Genomic DNA, 17,895 nt, shown 5'->3' with positions numbered 1-17,895 from the left:
GAGTGGGAGGACGGAGAGGGGGAGGGGAGAAGGAGGGAGAGAGGGGGAGGGGAGGGGAGGAGAGAGAGGAGGGGGAGAGGGGGGAGGGGAGAGAGGGGGAGGGGGGAGAGGGAGGGGGAGAGGGGAGAGGGGGGAGGGGGAGGAGCGAGAGAGGAGAGGAGGGGGAGGGGGGCGAGGGGAGAGGGGGAGGGGAGAGGGGAGAGAGGGGGAGGGGGAGGGGAGAGGGGGGGAGAGGGGAGGGGGAGTGGGAGGGGAGAGGGGAGGGGGAGGGGGAGAGGGGGGGAGGGGGGAGAGGTGAGGGGAGAGGGAGGGGGGGAGGGAGAGAGTGAGGGGAGAGGGGGAGGGGAGTGGAGAGGGAGGGGGGGAGGGTCGAGAGAGGAGGGGAGAGGGTGGAGGGCGAGAGTGACGGGGGGAGAGGGGGAGGGGGAGGGGGGGAGAGGGATAGAGGTGGGGGGGGACGAGAGGGAGGGGAGAGGGGGGGGAGGGGATGAGAGTGAGGGGAGAGAGTGAGGGAGAGGGAGGGGGAGGGGGAGGGGAGAGGGGAGAGGGGAGAGGGAGGGGGAGGGGGGGAGGGGATAGAGTGGGGGGGGAGAGGGGAGAGGGGAGGGGGGAGAGAGGGGAGAGGGGAGAGGGGAGAGGGGAGAGGGGAGAGGGGAGAGGGGAGAGGGGAGAGGGGAGAGGGGAGAGGGGAGAGGGGAGAGGGAGGGGGGAGGGGATAGAGTGGGGGGGGGGAGAGGGGAGAGGGGAGAGGGGAGAGGGGAGAGGGGAGAGGGGAGAGGGGAGAGGGGAGAGGGAGGGGAGAGGGGAGAGGGGAGAGGGGAGAGGGGAGAGGGGAGAGGGGAGAGGGGAGAGGGGAGAGAGAGAGGGAGGGGAGAGAGTGAGGGAGAGGGGAGAGGGGGGCGCGCGCTTCCTCCACAACCGCCGACGCGCGCGCTGCCTGGGGGCGGGACCGCAGCTCCGTCTGTCTGTCTGTCCCGCGGTCAACCAATGGGAGCGGCGGAGACGGCGGAGCGCGGGCTCGGATGACCAGAGGCAAAGATCCTATAGCAGAGCGCCTCTATAAACTTTGAACAGCGGCGCGCGCTCGCTCACTCGCTCCCTCGCTCCCTCGCTCCCTCACTCCCTCACTCCCTCACTCCCTCACCCAGCGGCAGCGGCGGCGCGGCCTCGTTCTCCGGGCGGTCAAGGATGAGCGGAGAGCGGGAGCGGGAGCTGAAACGTGAGTGGACCCAGTGCGCACCCGCTCCCTGCCTCACCTCACCGCGGCGCTCCCTCAATACCGCCCCTCCCACAGTGCGGCGCTCCCTCCCTCAGTAATGCCCACCTCTGTGGGATCCTGGGCAAGCTGGCAAAGCGATGGTGGGAGGAGGCAGAGAGGTTGCATGGATGAGTTGGGCTGAATGGCCTGATTCCATGCTGTACCACTCTATGCAGACAGTGGAGTTGTGAGGCATCAGGAGTGGGAGGGTTGGAAAGGAAGGAGCATTCAGAGAGATGTTTTATTATTATTAATGTTTAGTGTTTTCTGAGTCCTTCGTAACTGTCACTATATGTCATGTTACCAAGGCAAATTCCTTGTATGTGAATACTTGGCCAATAAACTTACTTACTTACTTAAATGGAGAGCCAGCATGGATTCAATGGGACAAATGTCCCCTGTGCATTTGTCCCTGTGGGTTGAATGAAATGTATTCTGAGGTTAGAGTGGTGGGTTTAGGTTGTGGTGTGGAGAGCCAGCAGGGATTTGATGGGCAGAATGGCCTCCTCACCATGTGCCTGTGTTGCAGACCTGGAAAAGGCCAAGTTAAAGGCCCAGAAGAGCAACAACCTGAAGGAGGAGGCAAGTCTGTGCAACCAACTGGGCGAGGTGCTGGCAAAACAAGGTGGGTGCTGGAGACCAGGGGGTGGGGGAAGGGCGATGGGGGTATGAGTCTGGCACACGGCAAGAGTGGGGGAAGGACGAGAGTGGGGCGCAGGGCAACGGGGTGACAGTGGGGGAGATTGGCGATGGGGGTCATCGGGGGGTTAACGATGGAGTGAGAGAGGCAATGGGAGATGGGAAGAAAGGGGAGATAGTCGATGAAGCAAGAGCAGGGATGGGCAATGGGCCAGGAGAGGGGGCAGGGCGACGGCGTCACTGGGATGGGTGATTTGGTTAGATGGAGCAAGCGGCAGGGCAATGGGGCATGAGAGGGGGCAGGCAATGGGGACGAGAGAGGAGGTGGGTTACAGAGGGGGACGATGGGGGTGATGGGAGGGGGGTCAATAGGGTAATGAAGGGGGTGGGAGCAGATGGTTCATTGGTCTGGAGCGGTGTGCTGGGATGGTTGCACTGGGAGATATAGGGGGCCCAGGCTGGGCTGTGTATGTGGGGCTCGGATTTTGGGATCTCGTGAGTTGTCCTGGTCTTGGCTCAGAATCTGCCAGAGTTATACAAGATAGAATCAGACCCTTCAGCCCAACTCATGTATAGGGTGATTTCACGAAAGGTCACTGGAGCATAAATCCCCACTCACGTGACCGAAAATTTAAACTGGGGGACAAGCGTCACTTCCGGTACATGTTAGTGGATGGGAAAACACGCACTTTCACACCCGTTAAAAACATCGAAAAAGGCCAGTTTTTGAGCTGCAATTAAGTGAGCCAGTCGGGGTGACCGTGAGGAACAGCTACCTAAATTTACAGTCCAAAAAAAAGATAGAAACTAAGGTAAATACAAGAGCGAGCTGAAGGTGTAAAAAGGCGGAAGTGCTAGCGGACTTTTTTCTTGGAGATTTAAAGATCCAAAATATCGGGAATTATCGCGTTTGCTCGCTGCATTTCATCAAAAGTGGCATTATTGACTTTTTATCTTTATTCATTTGTTATATGAAAAGTATTAAAAGTTAGAAACCCGTCAGTAAAATTGCAAAATCGCCCATGGTTCTCGGATGGGTTTTAACATGCAAAATGAAAACGCTTCTGAAGCTCCATTTACCATTTAAATAATCGTAAACTATCAATGCGTTTTGAAATAAATTTTACTGAGATGCAAGCTTACGATTATTTAAATGGTAAATGGAGCTTCAGAAGCGTTTTCATTTTGCATGTTAAAACCCACCCGAGAACCATGGGCGATTTTGCAATTTTACTGACTGGTTTCTAACTTTTAATACTTTTCATATAACAAATGAATAAAGATAAAAAGTCAATAATGCCACTTTTGATGAAATGCAGCGAGCAAACGCGATAATTCCCGATATTTTGGATCTTTAAATCTCCAAGAAAAAAGTCCGCTAGCACTTCCGCCTTTTTTACACCTTCAGCTCGCTCTTGTATTTACCTTAGTTTCTATCTTTTTTTTGGACTGTAAATTTAGGTAGCTGTTCCTCACGGTCACCCCGACTGGCTCATTTAATTGCAGCTCAAAAACTGGCCGTTTTCGATGTTTTTAACGGGTGTGAAAGTGCGTGTTTTCCCATCCACTAACATGTACCGGAAGTGACGCTTGTCCCCCAGTTAAAATTTTCGGTCACGTGAGTGGGGATTTACGCTCCAGTGACCTTTCGTGAAATCAACCTATGCTGACCAAAGTGATTTCCTGAGTTTTAACAACATTTGGCTCAAATCCCTCTAAATCTTTCCAATCCATGCCTGTCCAATTGTCATTTAAACTCTAATTGTCCTAGAGCTGTACAGCCCTTTGTCGTAGCCCTTGGCCCACCTGCCCATGCTGAACAAGCTGCCAAACTGGACAAGTCCCATTTAGCCCATAAACCTCTATGCTGTCCATTTATTTGTACACATGTCTTTGAAAAATTATATTTGTACCTGACTCTACAGCTTTCTCTGACAGATCGTGTCATATCCACCACCCTCTGTTCAAAAAAGTTGACGCTCAGGTCCCCTTTAAATCTTTCTCTCTCACCTGAAGCCTATGCCCTGTAGTTTTAGACTGGACTACTCTGGGGGAAAATCTGACCATCCACCTTAGTTATACCCCTCATGATTTTTAAAATCTCTATAAGATCACCCCTCCAACCCATTTGGTGAAAACACCCCCAGCCTTTCCAGTTTCTCCTTATAACTCGTCTCCTTATAAGGCTGAATTGACTGAGTGCGGGCCTAAAGAAATTGATGACTTAAAGGCAAACGTGAGAGGCCTAACAGTGCTTTCTTAGGTAGCTTACAACGCAACATAGTACAAAACAACACAACTATGGTTATTGGCTTCTCCAAATTTCAAACAATGCCCTCATATTCCCCCCATGTCCATCACATTTCCCCCAACATCCATCACCACACCTGTCATTCTGCTCCTTTCCACTCCTATATACATTAATCTCCCATTACTAAGTACCCTATTTCCTTTTATTCACCATCTTCCCACTCCAAACCACCCCCCTTTCCCTTCCACCCATATCCTTCCCCTCCCTGCGGCTTTACATTTCACTCCTCTCTTTATCTGACGCCCTTTTGTCTTCTTCGCGCCTTTACCCATCTGTCAATCACTCGTCCCACCTGGGTCCACAGATCATTTGCCAGCTATTGCCCCCAACCCTCTTTTCCATCTTTCCTCCCCCCCCCCCCCCCCCCCCCCACCACTCCATAAGACGAAGAAGTGTATCAACCTGAAACATCTATCCATCCGCTACACAGGGTTCCTCCACTGAGCTCCTCCAGAATCTTTTATAGAACAGCACAGCATAGGAACAGGCCTTCAACCCACAATATATGTGCCAAACATGCCAAGTTAAATGAATCTCCTCTGCCTGCACTTGGTCCATATCTTTCCTGGAGTTTAGAAGGTTGGGGGGGTGGGTCTCATTGAAACCTACTGGATAACGAATGGACGTGGAAAGGATGTTTCCAGTAGTGGGAGTTTCCAGAACCAGAGGGCACAGAATGGACATGAGGAGGAATTTCTTTAGCCAGGATTGGTGACTGTGGAAATCATTGCCACTGATACCTGTGGAGGCCAAATCATTGAGTATTTTTAAAGCAGAGCTTGATAGATTCTTGATTATTAAGGGTGTCAACATTTACGGAGAAAAGACAGGTAAATGGGGTTGAGAGGGAAAAATAGATCAGTCATGATTATATGGTGGAAATTATTGCAATGCGCTGAGTGGCCTAATGCTGCTTTTATGTCTTATGGTCGATTCCCTGCATATCCATGTGCCTATTTAAAAGCCTTTTAAATGCCACTATCTGATCTTGCCTCCACCACCACCTCTGCCAGTGGCAATTTTTGATCAGTGCCTTCTCCTTGCTCTGATACTATTTTGTTTGACTGTGGAGTGGAGAACGGTTTAACCTGTGCTGTGGAACTGGTCAATGTGGACCATAACAGGGCTCATTTCTGCTTTAAGACTATAATTACCTTTGAGCAGACAGATTGCTTGACCCTGCTGTCTCCACTTCCCTCCTGCCCTGTAACCCGTTCACTCTCACCAGGTCAGTTCCAGAAGGCCATTGAGGAGCACCGGCAGGAGCTACAGCTGTCAGAAGTACTGAAAGATGTGATTGGCTGCGCAGTTGCCAACCGGAGGATCGGAGAGTGCCATGCGGAGATGGGGTGCTACCCGGCGGCACTGGAGGTACGAGGGTGGGGGGATTGCCCTGCGTCACGGACGTTCTGGGGGAAAGGGTCTGCAGTAAATATGGAAATCTGGGAAAATCCTCAACACACCGGGCAGCGGCTGTGGAGAGCACCGATGGACCTTTCAGACACACAGACTGGGCTGGGTGTGATGGCTGGAAGTGCCTTGGAGTTGCGCACCAGATGTCTCTGTTGCCCACTCCTGCTGGGATAGGGCCACATGTACAGCTCCCTGGACCCTGCCATCCTGGAAATCCAAGCTCTGCAAGGCAAATCCAAATATCTTTTGCACTAGGTGGTTTGGATTCAGAAATGGTTTACCCTGTAGGAGGGTAATGGTGGAAAAGTGCAGGTTGCCAATTGGTGGAGCTGCAGACAGTGAGGAAGGCTGTCAAGTTATACGAAGGTAGACAAAGGTGCTGGAGAAACTCAGCGGGTGAGGCAGCATCTATGGAGCGAAGGAAATAGGCAACGTTTCGGGCCGAAACCCTTCTTCAGACTCAAATTATACAGTGGGTTATAGGTCGATGACAGATATGGTCAGAGAAATGGCAGGTGAAGTTCAAAACTGGGAAAATGTGAGGTGTTGCATCTTGGGAGGTCAAAGGTAGGAGGATAAAGTACATTTAATACCAAGACCCTTAACAGCATTGATGTATTGAGGGATCTTTGGGTCTATCACTGCCTGAAAGTGGCTACAAAAGTAGATAGTGTGTAAAGAGGTGTATGGCCTGCTTGCTTTCATCAGTCAGGGCATTAAGTATAAGAGTCAGGAAGACATGACGCAGCTCTATAAGATATTGATGAGGTGACATGGAGTATTGTGTACAGTTCTGGTTGTCCCTTTACAGGAAGGATGTGGAGTTTGGAGAGGGTGCAGAGGAGGTTTATCGGGATGCTGTCGAGGGGGTATTAGCTATAAGGATAGGGTAGCAAACTTTGTTTGCTCAGGAACGTCAGAGACTGAGGGGAGACCTTTACAAAATTATGAGGAACAGGATAGGCTCAACACAGAACCTTACTCCCATGGTGGAAATGTCAAAAGACTAAAGGCCATAGTTTTAAGGCAAGAACAAAGTTTAAAAATAATGCGCAGGTTAAATTTTTTTTTACAGAGTGGTGGGTGCCTGGAATTCACAGCCCGGGGTGGTGATGGAGGCAGATACTATAGTGGTGTTTAAGAGGCTTTTAGAAGATAGGTATACGGATGTACAGGGAAAGGAGGGATATAGATCACGTGAAGCAAGAGGAGATTAGTCTTAACGGCATCATGTTCAGCACACACTACGCCAAATGCAGCCTCACCAAAGTTTTGTAAAGGTGCAACATGACTTCCTGACCTATATTCAATGCCATGACTGATGGAGGCAAGCATACTGTTACCGGCTTTACCACTCTATCTACCTATGTTGTCATTTTCAGAGAACTGTGGACTTGGACCACAGGTTTTGTTTTTTACTTGGCTACATGTTTGGCATGGACATATGTGTGCGAAAAGACCTGTTCCTGTGCTGTGATGTACTATGTAACTATCCCAATACGGTATCTGGGCATTGGCACTGACTTTTGCCACAGGTGGTGCCAGGCTCTGTTCTCAGAAAGCTGCTGGCCGGGGACATTGGCACACTGCCCGCCATTCAATATACTCAGTCCGTACCTGAGCTCTGCCTTTGTTGCAATCGGCAGATGCAAGAATGGCCTATTCATCGCGCTCCTCTGCGCGGTCACAGAAAAGATGCACAATGATGATAACAGGCCTGGACGGCTTGAGCTACAGGATGAGACTGGATAGACTGGGACTGTAATCCCTGGAGTGCAGGAGGCTGAGGGGTGACTTTGTAGAGGTTCATTAAATCATGAGGGCATATATAAGGTCAGTCCTTTTCCCAGAATAGGAGAATCTAGAAATAGAGGGCATAGGTGTAATGTGAGAGGGGAAAGATTTAATAGGAACCCAAGGAGCAACTTTTTCACAAATGGTGGTGGGTATATGGAATGAGCTGCTGTAGGAGATAGTTGAGGCAGATACATTTAAAATACATTTGGGCAGGTACATGGATAGGAAAGATGTAGAGGGATAGCTGTGGAATAAGTGTTTTGTGAACAGCCTAAGCCCATTGGGCTATAATTTTAGGCATTTGCCCCAGGTAGACTCCCCCGTCAGTAGAAGCTCCAATTCCATTGCACTGTCCCTTCAGCGGCTGAAGGGAGGGAGCAGAGAGTGGATCACCTGCTCGAGCGATGGTGCTGGCATTTAGTGTGGCCGCTGACAGCATGCGTGAAATCTCCACTCTTCTCCACAGCACCAGCGCAAGCACCTGCAGTTGGCCCGCTCTGTGGCCAATCACGTAGAGGAACAGCGAGCCTGGGCTACCATTGGCCGGACCTACCTCTTCAGCTATGAAACCAACCAGTCAAATGAGTCGCTGCAGGAGGCAGAGAATGCTTTCCGGAAAAGCATGGCTATTGTCGAGAACAAATTGCAAGGTATTGGTGTTGTTTAATTATTGTCACGTGTACCGAGACACTGTGTAAAGCTGTTATTTTGTGCTACTCAATCAAATCATAGTCAAATGGACCCTGAATAAGTGTCCCAACCCGAAATGCCGTCTTTCCATTCCCTCTACATTTTGTGGTGCTCCTGATGTCTGTCTGTAAAACCTACCCCAAGCTTCTTGCTGTATCCCATTCCCACACGCACCTATCCTTCTCCACTGCCGGCGTGAAGCCCAACACAAACTGGAGATGCAGCTCTGAGCCACAAGGTGCTGAAATCTTGAGCAAAACACAAAATGTGCTGATGTAACTGAGTGGGTCAGGCAACATTTTGGGTCTGGACTTTCACGTCATATTCTGCCTCGTAGTTTTTCAACCCAACAGCAAGATTTCTCCAGTTTCAGGTAACCCACACACTCCCAGTGCTCCCACAACTCTCTGTCTGATCCCCCTCCAGCCTTCCCATTTTACTCCTTATTTGATACCCAACCCTCAAATCCTCATTACCCATTTTCTTCGAACAATACGAGATTAAAACAGGATCTTTGGGCCACAATTTCTATGCCGAACATGAAGCCAAGACCATCTCTTGTCTTTCTGGGCATAATCCATACCCCAGCTTCAAGACATCCTTCCTATATCAAGGTGACTAAAACTCAACACAATACTCCAAATGCAACCTCACCAATGTTGACGACTGCAACACAACATCCCAATTTCTATACTCATTAGTTTGACTGATGGCCAATGAACTGAAAGCATTCTTAACCTTTGGTTCATTAGCCTTCATCACTCACGGTATTGACATTTAGTGTGTGCGTTTTAGAGGAGATCACATCGCGACAGCAAATGCAGTAGATGAGGTTAGAGGATGTTACCTGGTGAGACTATTCTGCACCCTCTCCAAAGCTTGCATTTTCCTCTTTGTGTTGCAGCTAATGTGGACTGACCAAAGCTTTAGGCAGCTGCATCGTCACATCCCGACTGTAATGTTGGTTACCCCGACCGCTGAGGGCAAGAATGCAGTCCATACTCCTTACCGCCTGTCCATCTGTGTTGCTCTTGTTCTCTCCCCAACAGGCAAGGTCTCCCAGCATGAGCTAAGCGAGATGCGAGCCAGGCTCTACCTCAACTTGGGCTTCCTCTTCGACATCACAAAGGACCCACTCAGATGCGACCGCTACATCCGTAAGAGCATCTACATCGCCGAGTAAGTTGTGGGCATGGACCCTGGGCTGGGCTCGTGTGTGTGCGTGTGTGTGTGGCGCGGTGAACGCCATCCCTCCCGCCGCTCACACCTCATGCGTTTGCCCGAGCTAACCGCGTCTGACCATCTGCACCTTCGCCGAGTTGTACAAGGTCCACCTCCCTCCCATCCATCCCATCAGGTGGCAACACCATCCCGATACAAAATCCGGTAGTTCCCGGAAATGTGAGCAGATCCCGCCCCAAACTCCCTTCACCTCTCCCCAGCAGGATTACCACTCTGGCTCCCGTGGTGGTTTACGGAGAACTGGGCAGGTTGGACGGCATGTGTGGAGAAGCAGGGTCAATGTCTCCACGGCGACTTTTCATCACAACCATTTGCATGTCAGACCATCTGCAAATTCTCCAAGGATCAGTAACATATGGCATAATGTTCGGCACAGACATGGTGGGCCAAAAGCACTGTTTCTGTGCTGTCCTGTTCTATGTTCTATGAGTTACCCAGCTTATCCCTGGCACAATGCACTGTCGGGGATTGACTAGGTAACTCATAGAAAAGTACAACAAGGAACAGGCCCATAGGTCCACCTCGTCCATGCTGACCAAGTTAGCATGCTGGGCTAGTCCTATTTCCCTGCATTATGGTCCATGTCCCTGTAAACCCTTCCTATCCATGTATTGGTCTAAACTTCTTAAAATCGTAATTGTATCCGTTTCTACTGCTTCCACTGGCAGCTCATTTCAGATATGGATTACCCTCTGAGTGAAACAGTTGCCATGAGCTCCCTCTTAAATCTCTCCCTTCTCACCTTAAGGGCCTGTCCCACTATACGAGTTTACACAAGAGCTCTCCCGAGTTTTTAAAAAAAAATCGAGCTAGTGGTAAGCACGTAGAATGTACGTAGCGGGTACATCGGAGCTTGGGACGTCTCTTAGCGGCTCGTAACGCTAACGGCAGGTACTCGGGAAACGCGGTAAGCTCGTGAAGTTTTTTTCAACAGTGTGAAAAATGTCCACGAGAGCCCCGAGTACCTACGAACGGCTATTACCATAATTCTCCGAGTTCGGATCGGAGGAAACTCGAGAGAACTCTTGAATTACCTCGTACAGTGGGCATAGGCCCTTTAAGCCTATATCCTCTAGTTTTAAAATCTTCTACCCTGGGAAAAACTGAGGTTGACTTTATCCACCATGTCCCCTTATGATTTTGTACACCTCAATAAGGTCACCCCTACACTTGAAAGTAAAAAAGTCCCACCCTCTCCCTATAACTTGATCCCACAAGCCCAGGCAACATCCTGATGCATCTCTTCTGCACCCTTTCCAACTGATGGCATCCTTCCTGTAGCTGGGCGACCAGAACTGCACAGAGTTCTGCAAGTGTGGTCTCACCAACAGCTACATCATGATGTTCCAACTGTTATAATCATTCTCTTTCCCACTGAAGACAAGCATGCCTAAGGCTGCCTTCATCACCCTGTCCACCTGTTTCTGGTATTGGTTTTGTTTCCAGCCCAGATAATGTTGGGTTGCGGCACAGAAAGAGACCATTCCGCTTGCTGTTAAACATGCTCGTGTTGTCCTCCAGGCAGAACAAACTGTACGAGGATCTATACCGGGCCAACTTCAATCTGGGCAGCATCCACTGTCGCAATGGTGAGCACACCAGGGCCATGCGCTGCTTCGAAGCAGCCAAGGATTGTGCCAGGAAGATGAAGGAGAAGTTGATGGAGAGCGAGTGTTTCAGCAGCATCGGGCAGGTGAGTGAGTGTCAAGTGTTTAATTGTCAACACATTGTTAATTGCAGCAGCTTAGAGGTCTGTATACACAGTGCTCATGGGTAACACGATAAACAAAAAGAAAGTTCATGATATAAAAAAATATATGTCTTAAACAAAACCAAATCCTTGTGTGACCAAAGCATTTTGTGGCCTAGTTGGTGTTTGTAGTTTTTAAGAACCTGATAGTTGTTGGGGGGGGGGGGAAAGCTAGCACAGAACCTGGAGGTCACAATTTTCAGACATTTTTCCCGATGGCATCAGTGATCATAAGACATTGGAGCAGAATTAGGCCATCCAACCCATCGATTCTACTCCGCCATTCGATCATGGGCGATCTATTTTCCCTCTCATGGTCAGGGTGGTGTGGGAGAGAGGCACGGCTGAGTGTCAGTACCACCTACACTCAGGACACGAGGCTTGTCATCCCATTATACAATCCGAATACTGCAGCCCAGCACCGACCAACCAGTCACAGGCTACTTATTACAAACCCTGTCGTTATCCCTGCTGCTGTCTCCCGCTGCTGCTCACATTTTCTGGCCAGGACAATCTCCCTTCTGTTTTAGCCTAGGTCCTTCCTTGGGCGACTGACCTGCAAGGCTACATGGACCTTTTCCCTGAGACCAAATGTAAGAGTCGCTGAATTTTGGTGCCATTTTCAAAGTCCAGCCCAGTCCACATGCTTGGCCTTCTGTAGCAGAGCCGATCCAGGCGAGCTCCAGGCTGCTGCAGGGTCTCCAGCCATCGTCTCTGTCTGAAACCGTCCAGCGATCCATCGTTCCTGTCATCGCCCCGCTACCTTCAGCCTGTGTGCCCCGGGTTGCCTCGAGTAGCCAACACTCAGGGCACGGAAGGTAAAACCCCGATTCACACTCGTACAGGCCCTTGCTTTCATGACCTCTGTCACTGACTCCCTTTATCCTCCTCTCTGGTTCTTGCACAGAGGATGGTTGTGTGCCTGGATCATGCTCCAGTGGCGGTGTGGATGCAGATACGATAGTGGTGTTTAAGAGACTTTTACATATGCACATGGATATGGAGGGATATGGATCATGCGCTGGCAGAGGACATTAGATTAATCTGGCATCATGTTTGAACATAGACATTGTGGGCTGAATGGCCTATTCCTGTGCCGCACTATTCTATTAGTTACGCAGCCTATCTTGTCTCTCCCCTGTGCCAGGCTTTACTGACCCTTGGAGATTTTGTGGCTGCCAAACGCTCACTGAGGAAGGCGTTTAAGCTGGGATCTCAACACCAGACGGATCACGACATTGTGAGGAGGAATCTCAAGAATGGTGAGTGGCTCCCTGCTTGGGTGTCAAAGTGAGTGGAGAAGGGCGGTGTTGAGGGGATTGGAGCTGCAGCAGTGAGACGGCTCCGTGGAGGGAGGTGTGGTACTGAGGGAGCACCGCACTGTGGAGGCGTGGAACTGAGGGAGTGCCGTACTGTGGGGGGGGGGGGGGGTGAGGGAGTGCCGCACTGTGGAGGGGCGGAACAGAGTGAGTGCTGCACTGTGGGAGTGGTGGTACTGCGGGAACGCAGCACTGTGGGAGTGGCGGTGAGGGAGCGACGCACTCAGTAATGTGACTCTTTGATAAAAGAGTCTGCTATCAGATCATGCTCCCTCCCCAACCTTGAGAACCAAGTCCCTCACTGGGTCACCCGGCCTCCCCCCATGGCGCGCGCCAAGTCCCCGGACATTCCCCTACTCTAACCCATCCCTGCCCTGACTGCAGCTGTGTCGGGATGCCGGCTGGAGGAGGCCTTGTCCGAGCTGGGTGAGGAGGGGCAGCAGGATGCACTGGGCCTGTGCGAGCAACTCGGCGACTTGTGTTGTAAGGTGAACAGCTACAGAAAAGCCATCGACTACTACCAGATGCAGGTACGTGGGACGGGGTCTGGATCAACCCGGCCGTAAGTCCCCAGAGCAGAACGTCAGCACATGGGGGGGAGGGGGGGGCGATACATCGATGTAGAGCAAGATTCCACCATTCTTCCTCTCACCCCTGTTCTATCATTCACAGTTATCGAGCTGTGCAGAACAGAAACAAGCCCTGAGTGAGCTGCTGCCATAGACCACGTGCCCAAAGGAGCACTGGAGTCTCTCCACTCCCGCCCCCCCCCTGCCGTCCCCCCCATTGCGCTAAACCACTTGCCGTCCCCTCCATGCCGTACCCCCTTCCCACCCCCCCTCCCCGCAGCTAACGTCCCCTTCGTGCTCCCTCTGCGGTCTTCTTTATGCCCCCCACCACCCAAACCTTACACCACCACCCCCGCCTTCTTTCCATTTTCTGCTGTCCCCTTCAACCCTCTTCCCCCCCCCCCCCCCCCCCCGTGTCACTGTCCCCATCCCCCTGATTTCCCCCCCCCCCCTTGATTGCGCTCCATCACCCATTCGTGCCCCCACCCTGCCGTTCCCTTCGTCCCTCTCGCACACCGTCACACGCTCTCTGCTCCCCACTCGAGCCCCGTTTCCCTCACACTTGTTGCTGATTCCTCTGCCTTCCCTCCATTAGCTCAGCCACGCGGAAGAGCTGCAGAAGCCGGAGCGGGAGCTGGGGGTCATCCACGTCTCGCTGGCTACCACTTTTACTGACCTCAATGAGTACGAGCTCTCTTTGAAACACTACCAGGCTGAGCTGGCTCTGCGGCGTGGAAGCCCCAAGGAGGTGAGGCTCCGCACTGGGGGGGGTGGGGGTCTCCAGCTATTCACCGCTCATTATGTGTAGACATTCTGTAGAGGTCATTGCTAGAGTAGACAGAGTGTCCAATGATTCCCGCTGGGGTAGACAACGTCTCCAATGATTCCTACTGGTGTAGACATCGTCTCCGGGGGTTCCCACTGGGGTAGACAGAGTGTCCAATGATTCCCGCTGGAGTAGACAGTCTCCAGGGGTTCCCGTAGATAGTGTCTCTGGGAGTTTCCGCTGGGATAGCCAGTGTCTCCAAGGATTCCCGCTGTTGTAGACAGTGTCTCCTGGGGGTTCCCGTTGGAATAGACCAGTATGATTTGCCTCGATGGCACGCAAAACCAAGTGATCTCAGTACACGATAATAAACCAGTTTTTCCCGGTCAAATAATATGGGATACAGTGAGAAGGGGAACTTCTGTAAACATGATGTCAGGTCTGGTTTGGGTTTATTATTGACACGTGTACGGAGTTGCAGTCAAAAATTATGTGTGCTGTCCAGTCAAATCATACGATACATTTTGTGCTTATCTTCGGTTTAAACCAACATCTGTAGTTCCTTCCTATACATGAGAGCAACAGGTAGTGGAAAAAGAGAAATGAAAGTGCAGAATATATTTTTTCTGTTACCGAAAGAGTGCAGATAAAAAATAATTCCCAAAGCAACCTGTGATGCGTCCCGATAGGATGCTCCCTTCCGTCTGAAGGCACAGAAGCTTGGAACAGACACAGGAACAGCTTCTTCCTCTCTGTTATCCGGCTTCTGAACGGTCCTTCCATAAGTTGTGGATGTAGCCCAGTGCATCTGTACAAGTTGGTGGGAGCAAGATTGGTGAGAATTAACAGAGTTGGGGGTGTTTTGTCTTTGCACATGCTGAGCGCGGACTGCCTAACATTGTCCGTGGTTACAGGAGTGCAAGACCTGGTTGAACGTGGCGATGGTCAAGGAAGAGTGTGGCTGCCCCTACACTGAGCTGGAGGAGTGCTACGGCAAGGCACTGCAGTGCGCTGAGCAGGCTCGCATCACCTCACTACAGGTAAGATGCTGCTCCGGCCACCCCAGCTCTGACACAGCCCACTTCACACTCAACTGATATGCAACCTACAGTCTGAAGAAGGGTCTCGACCCGAAGGTTTAGAAGAGTGAGATGGGACCTCATTGAAGCTGACTGAATGGTGAAAGGCTTGGATAGAATGGGTGTGGAGAGGATGTTTCCACTACTGGGAGAATCTAGGACTAGAGGTCATAGCCTCAGAATTAAAGGACTAAATTTCTTTAGTCAGAGGATGGTGAATCTGTGGGATCCTTTGCCACAGAAGGCTGTGGGGGTCAAGTCAATGGATTATTTTAAGGTGGAGATTGATAGATTCTTGATAGGCGTAGGTGTCAGAGGTTATGGGGAGAAGACAGGAGAATGGGGTTAAAAGAGAGAGATAGATTGGCCATGATTGAATGGCGGTGCAGACTTGATGGGCAGAATGGCCTAATTCTACTATCTAATTCTACTATCAGACTTATTCTACATCAAATTGGCAACTCTCCCTGGATCCCATGTGATCTAACCTTCCATGCGGGTTAGATCACATACTAGCCACCATGCAGGACCTTGTCAAAGGCCTTGCTGAAGTTCATAGACATCATCCACTACCCTGCCCTCGACAATCCTCTTGGTGACCTCTTTGAAAAGCTCTGATTTGTGAGACACGGCCCTTTAGTATGTGTTTCGGGGGTTATGGGGAGAAGACATAACATAACATCCAAACATCCGAGACATGAGGAGAATGGGATTAGGAGGGAGATATGGATCAGTCATGAATGAATGGCAGAGTAGATAGGCTGAATGGCCTAATTCTGCTCCTATCTTTATGCCCTTATGAAACGTCACCGGTTCCTTCTCTCCAGAGATGCTGCCTGTCCTGCTGAGTTACTCCAGCCTTTTATGTCTACCCAACCTACCCTCTGTGCACAGCAGCTGACCCTCCTCCTTGCTGACCTTTCAGCAAGATCCCAGGATGCTGGTAATAGTTAACTCATTTAACTATGAGCAGAGGTACATATTTCCCTGAAAATGGCCTCGCAGGTTGATAGGCTAGTTGAAAAAGCTTTTGAGTTTCGAAGTTTGGATGTTATGTTACAGATGTACAAGACATAGGTGAGGCTGCATTTGGAGTATTGTGTTCAGTTTAGATCACCCTGCTGTACGAAAGATGCCATTTAGCTGGAAAGGGTGCGGAGAAGATTTACAAGGGTGTTGCCAGGCCTTGAGGCCCTGAGCTATAGGGAAAGGCCGGGCAGGCTAGGACTATATTCCTTGAGCACAGGAGGATGAGGGGTGATCTTATAGAGATGTATAAAATCAATAGGGGAATAGATAGGGTGAATGCACAGTGTATTTTACCCAGGGTAGGGGAATCAAGAACCAGAGGGCTTAGATTTAAGGTGAGAGGGGGAAGATATAATAGGAACTGAGGGCCAATGTTTTCACACAGGGTGGTGGGTGGATGGAATGAATTGCCAGAAGAGGAGTTTGAGGCAGGTACTATAACAATATTTAAAAGGCACTTGGACAAGCATTGGAAAAGGTTTAGAGGAAGATAGGCCAGTAGGACTAGTGCATCCAGGTCTGCATGAATTTGGAATGAAGTGCATGTCTCGATGCTGTATGATTCTGTTTTTTGAACAGTGAACATCTTGCATTTATCACATCACTGCCTTCCCTGTGAGAAGTTGAGGTGTTGCCTTGAACCGCTGCTATCCTGCGGTGGGGGGCCCTGTGGTGCTGATGGGGAGGGAATTCTAGGATTTAGACCCGGTGGCAATGCAGGAACGGGGATAGACCAACTCAGTACGGCTCGTGAGGCGGAGGGAACCTCCAGGTGGTGGTGTCTGGGCCGTGAGGGGTGGTGGATTTGAGAGGTGCTGTCAGCGTAGCCTGGGTGAGTAACCGCATTGTGTTCTGTAGCCACTGTGTGTCAGTGTTGAGGAGGGTGGGTGGGGAGTGGGAAGGGGGGGTGTGGAGGAGGATGGATGGGGAGTTGGGGGGGTGGATTGGGAGTTTGGGGGGGGAAGGGTGATCCAGCCGATGCTTTGTCAGGGTCGGTGTCGAGCTTCTCAAGTGTTGTTGGAGCTGCTCACACAGTTAAGTGGAGAATGTCCCATCGCACTCCTGAGTCATAGCGTGTTTATGGTGGAGGGTTCTTGGAGTGTCCGAGGTTTTAGTAGCTCCTCACAGGATCCCCACTCTCTGACCAGCTTTTTGAACCAATGTGTTTATGCGGATGGCCCGAAGCCCTCTGGTTCTTGATTCCCCAACCCTGGGAAAAAGATCTTGTCCATTCACCCTATCTATTCCCCACCGTGATTTTATACACCTCTGTAAGATCACTCCTCAGCCTCCTGAATATATAAAGTCCTAGCGTGCCCAACCTCTCCCTTTAGCTCGGCCCATAAGTTCTGGCAACATCCTAGTAAATCTCTGCACCTTTTCCAGCTTAACGGCATCCTTCCTATAGCAGGGTGACAAATACTAAATATAATACTCCAAACGAGGCTTGCCCGCACCTTGCACAACTGTAACAACATCCCAGCTTAAAAATTCAGCTCCCTGACCAAAGGCCAATGTAGCGAAAGCCTTTACCAGCCTATGTGACGCCATTTTCCGGGAACTGTGTTCCTGCTCTCCCAGATCCCTCTGCTCCACCACACTCTCCCAGAGTCCTGCCATTCACTGTGTACCTACACTCTTAGATCCCTCTGCTCTTAACACTCCCCAGAGCCCTGCCATCCACTGTGAAGGTCCTGCATGGGTTGACGTTGCAGATGCCACACCTTGTCGTGCTCAGGGTGTAACGTTATCTCCTCCTGCCCACAGGCTCAGGTGCTGAAGCTTCTTCATTCGGTGCAGCAGAAGGGAGGTCACCCCGAGGCCGGCGCCACCCTGGCCCAGCTACAGGAGCTGCAGCAGAGCGGCGAGAGCGGGGAGGAGAGCGAGGCGGAGGAGGTGGAGAACAGCGAGCCCCTGGAGGACAGTGAGCTGGAGCTCTCAGAGAGCGGTACGAGCAGTCCAGCGCGGCGCCGTGCTGAGTGCAGGTCCCCTCCATCCCAGGGCTTGGCTGTACCTCTTACGCACGGATGTAT

The 17,895-nt window shown here is 51.0% G+C and overlaps 1 protein-coding gene across 1 annotated transcript in view; it reads left to right on the top strand.

The window, feature by feature from the left end:
• Window positions 1-1,151: 1,151 nt before the first annotated feature.
• Window positions 1,152-17,895, top strand: part of tonsl (tonsoku like, DNA repair protein) — a 34,647-nt gene continuing 17,903 nt past the window's right edge. Inside the window, exons 1-11 of the mRNA XM_033039307.1 lie at window positions 1,152-1,219; window positions 1,788-1,883; window positions 5,437-5,579; window positions 7,885-8,068; window positions 9,158-9,287; window positions 10,872-11,043; window positions 12,248-12,362; window positions 12,804-12,949; window positions 13,584-13,736; window positions 14,669-14,794; window positions 17,630-17,810. Coding sequence (XP_032895198.1) covers window positions 1,189-1,219; window positions 1,788-1,883; window positions 5,437-5,579; window positions 7,885-8,068; window positions 9,158-9,287; window positions 10,872-11,043; window positions 12,248-12,362; window positions 12,804-12,949; window positions 13,584-13,736; window positions 14,669-14,794; window positions 17,630-17,810 — 1,477 coding nt within the window. The 5' untranslated portion in view covers window positions 1,152-1,188. The remainder of the gene's footprint in view (window positions 1,220-1,787; window positions 1,884-5,436; window positions 5,580-7,884; window positions 8,069-9,157; window positions 9,288-10,871; window positions 11,044-12,247; window positions 12,363-12,803; window positions 12,950-13,583; window positions 13,737-14,668; window positions 14,795-17,629; window positions 17,811-17,895) is intronic.

Source organism: Amblyraja radiata, chromosome 2 (assembly GCF_010909765.2).
Source record: "Amblyraja radiata isolate CabotCenter1 chromosome 2, sAmbRad1.1.pri, whole genome shotgun sequence".
Classification (NCBI taxonomy): Eukaryota; Metazoa; Chordata; class Chondrichthyes; order Rajiformes; family Rajidae; genus Amblyraja; species Amblyraja radiata.
This window is presented reverse-complemented; position numbering and strand designations above follow the sequence as displayed.